Below are 2,152 nucleotides of genomic sequence, written 5' to 3'. Positions count from 1 at the left end.
GCGAAAGTTAGTATCAACTCACGCATTGCTGGTGCCCTGTCAGGGCTACGAAACTATGAGCGACTCTTTCAATGTAGACGCCTAAGAGCGTCAACTAGTGCTCTCAGCACATCCTCGGCTCGGACGCTTGCCATCGGCAGGACGCTACAGACAGGCTCAGCTAATCCCGAACTGAGTCCATCTTTTTCTTATAGAATCTGTAGACGACATTGACGAGTGATTCCAGTTGTATGACGAAGTGTGATGTTTCCGGAGAAGAGCGAGAATGCGGCCATGCAACACTATTCAACGGGTCGTGATCGGATATCGAGGGGAATGCGGGAAGTGTATTGGCGCGTCTCGTGCGTACCATCGGTGAGCGCGACTCCACTGCCCCGTCTCTGCGCCTACTTGTCTCCACCACTTCTCCTCGTTTTACCGTTACAACGGACCGGCGGTACGTGCGCTCATGAGCTGGAATTCGAAGTTGCCTATCCTGTAAGCTGGAATCCAATGTTGCCCGACGTTGCGTGGATGCTCACTGCTCATCTCTGGGATATAAAAGCCACGGTATGTTGTCGTGGTCCTTTAGTGCTCTGGACATCCTCTCCTCAGCAACATCCCGACAGCAGACTCAGCCATGTACGCCTTCGCCAAGCTGCTCTCTGCCCTCTCGCTTCTCGCCGTCGCTCACTTCGCCCCCGAGGCGACGGCTCAAAGTCCCCCTGCCAACCGTCCCACTGGCGGATCCATCTGCTCTACCACGCCGTTCTTGGTCGAGAGCGTGATACCCGCCAATATCAACGACAACGGCGGCGAGCTTTTCCCGCCCCAGCCATTGACGACGTACCCGACCTACACTGCGCTGTCCGTCGGCACTCAGAACTACACCTGCGGAGATGACGGCACCTGGGCGTACGTCCAATTTTATCTCGACCTCTCCTGAGTTTCGGCTGACATAGCCCGTTGTACAGCGGCAGCGGTGCAATCACCTACCTGTACGACATCTCCTGCCTCCCGCTGGATCACCACCAGCCGTTCACGTCGTTCATCGCCGCACTCTGGGACGCTGCCCCGCCCACCGTGACTGCTGCAGACATCGTCGCTCTCACTGAGAAAGTCAACCCGGGTGTCGGGTACGGCATCCATTACTGGATCTCAGACCCAGTCAACGCGACAAGCGGCAATATCTATGCCAAGTGGGACTTCAGCCAGTCCGAGCGGATGGAGAACGACACCAACAAGGCGAATGCGTACTTGGTCGCCGGCGAGTCGGCCAATGTCCCTGCTCCGAATGACCCTTCGGTCAACTCGAACTGGCTTGTGGAGCCTGTACTTGTGATCAACGGGACGAAGGTCGGACAGCTGGCGGACGAGGTGTGGAGGATCAATTCGAACGGTGGTCAGGCCCCGAACACCGTACGTGAAAGCTTGTGGGGATTATCTTAGTTCTGGCAGCGGCTGACCTCATCCCTAGACGTGCACTCCAGGAACCGACCTTCAGGTCAAGTCCACGCTGGACTTCTGTACGTCTCCTGTCTCTATCGCTCGCAGCATGGCACTAAACCCCACCTCTCCATAGTGTTCTACGGTGGTGCTTGGGCGGATACCATCTTCTAAGGTTGAGGATGTTCGGTGAACTCTCCTTAGAAGAAAAGCGTTTCTATGCACAATTTTATTGGTCTAGCATTCTCTGTTGCGTGTTTGAGCGTTCTGCGTTTGTGAGTGTGTTGGCAGCGGGAACGCCATAATCGGGGGCCGAGCGTTGGTTGATGACTTGTTGTCGTTCGAAGAATGCAGCTTACCGGAGTGTCGTGGCAGTCATGAATGGTTGTACACGCCTGGTGTTATGCGAGTCTTTCAACAAGAGCCAGAATTGTCGCTGTGAGGCTCTGAACGTTGAACCCCGAGCGTCTCTTTCTGAGTGTGTGTGGCCATTATGAGCTCGTCTGCTGAAATGAAGTACTTAAAAGAGATGATCCTGGATAATGCAACTCTGTTGAATATCTAAGTCAAGGTCTGCGCTGTCACTTCCGCAGTGGAATGGCGTCTATCTTATCAAAGATTAACCAAAAACGCCTGGATTAATCATCGAGTCTCAGACATGCAGAACGGGCTGCCATAGAATCGAGCTACTTATTCGAATTTAAATTCAAGGGTCCCCCCGGGCATA

At 54.2% G+C, this 2,152-nt stretch overlaps 1 protein-coding gene across 1 annotated transcript; it reads left to right on the top strand.

The window, feature by feature from the left end:
- Window positions 1-600: 600 nt before the first annotated feature.
- PHACADRAFT_214596 (uncharacterized protein) lies at window positions 601-1,599 on the top strand (the record flags this gene model as incomplete). The annotated part of the gene is made up of 4 exons (XM_007402465.1): window positions 601-894; window positions 954-1,398; window positions 1,457-1,505; window positions 1,562-1,599. The coding sequence occupies exons 1-4, from the start codon at window positions 620-622 to the stop codon at window positions 1,597-1,599; spliced, it is 807 nt and encodes a 268-aa protein (XP_007402527.1). The 5' UTR covers window positions 601-619.
- Window positions 1,600-2,152: the final 553 nt, after the last annotated feature.

This window comes from Phanerochaete carnosa, assembly GCF_000300595.1.
Source record: "Phanerochaete carnosa HHB-10118-sp unplaced genomic scaffold PHACAscaffold_173, whole genome shotgun sequence".
NCBI classification, from domain to species: Eukaryota; Fungi; Basidiomycota; class Agaricomycetes; order Polyporales; family Phanerochaetaceae; genus Phanerochaete; species Phanerochaete carnosa.
Note: the sequence above shows the minus strand (reverse complement) of the source record. Positions and strands in the feature narration are given on the sequence as shown.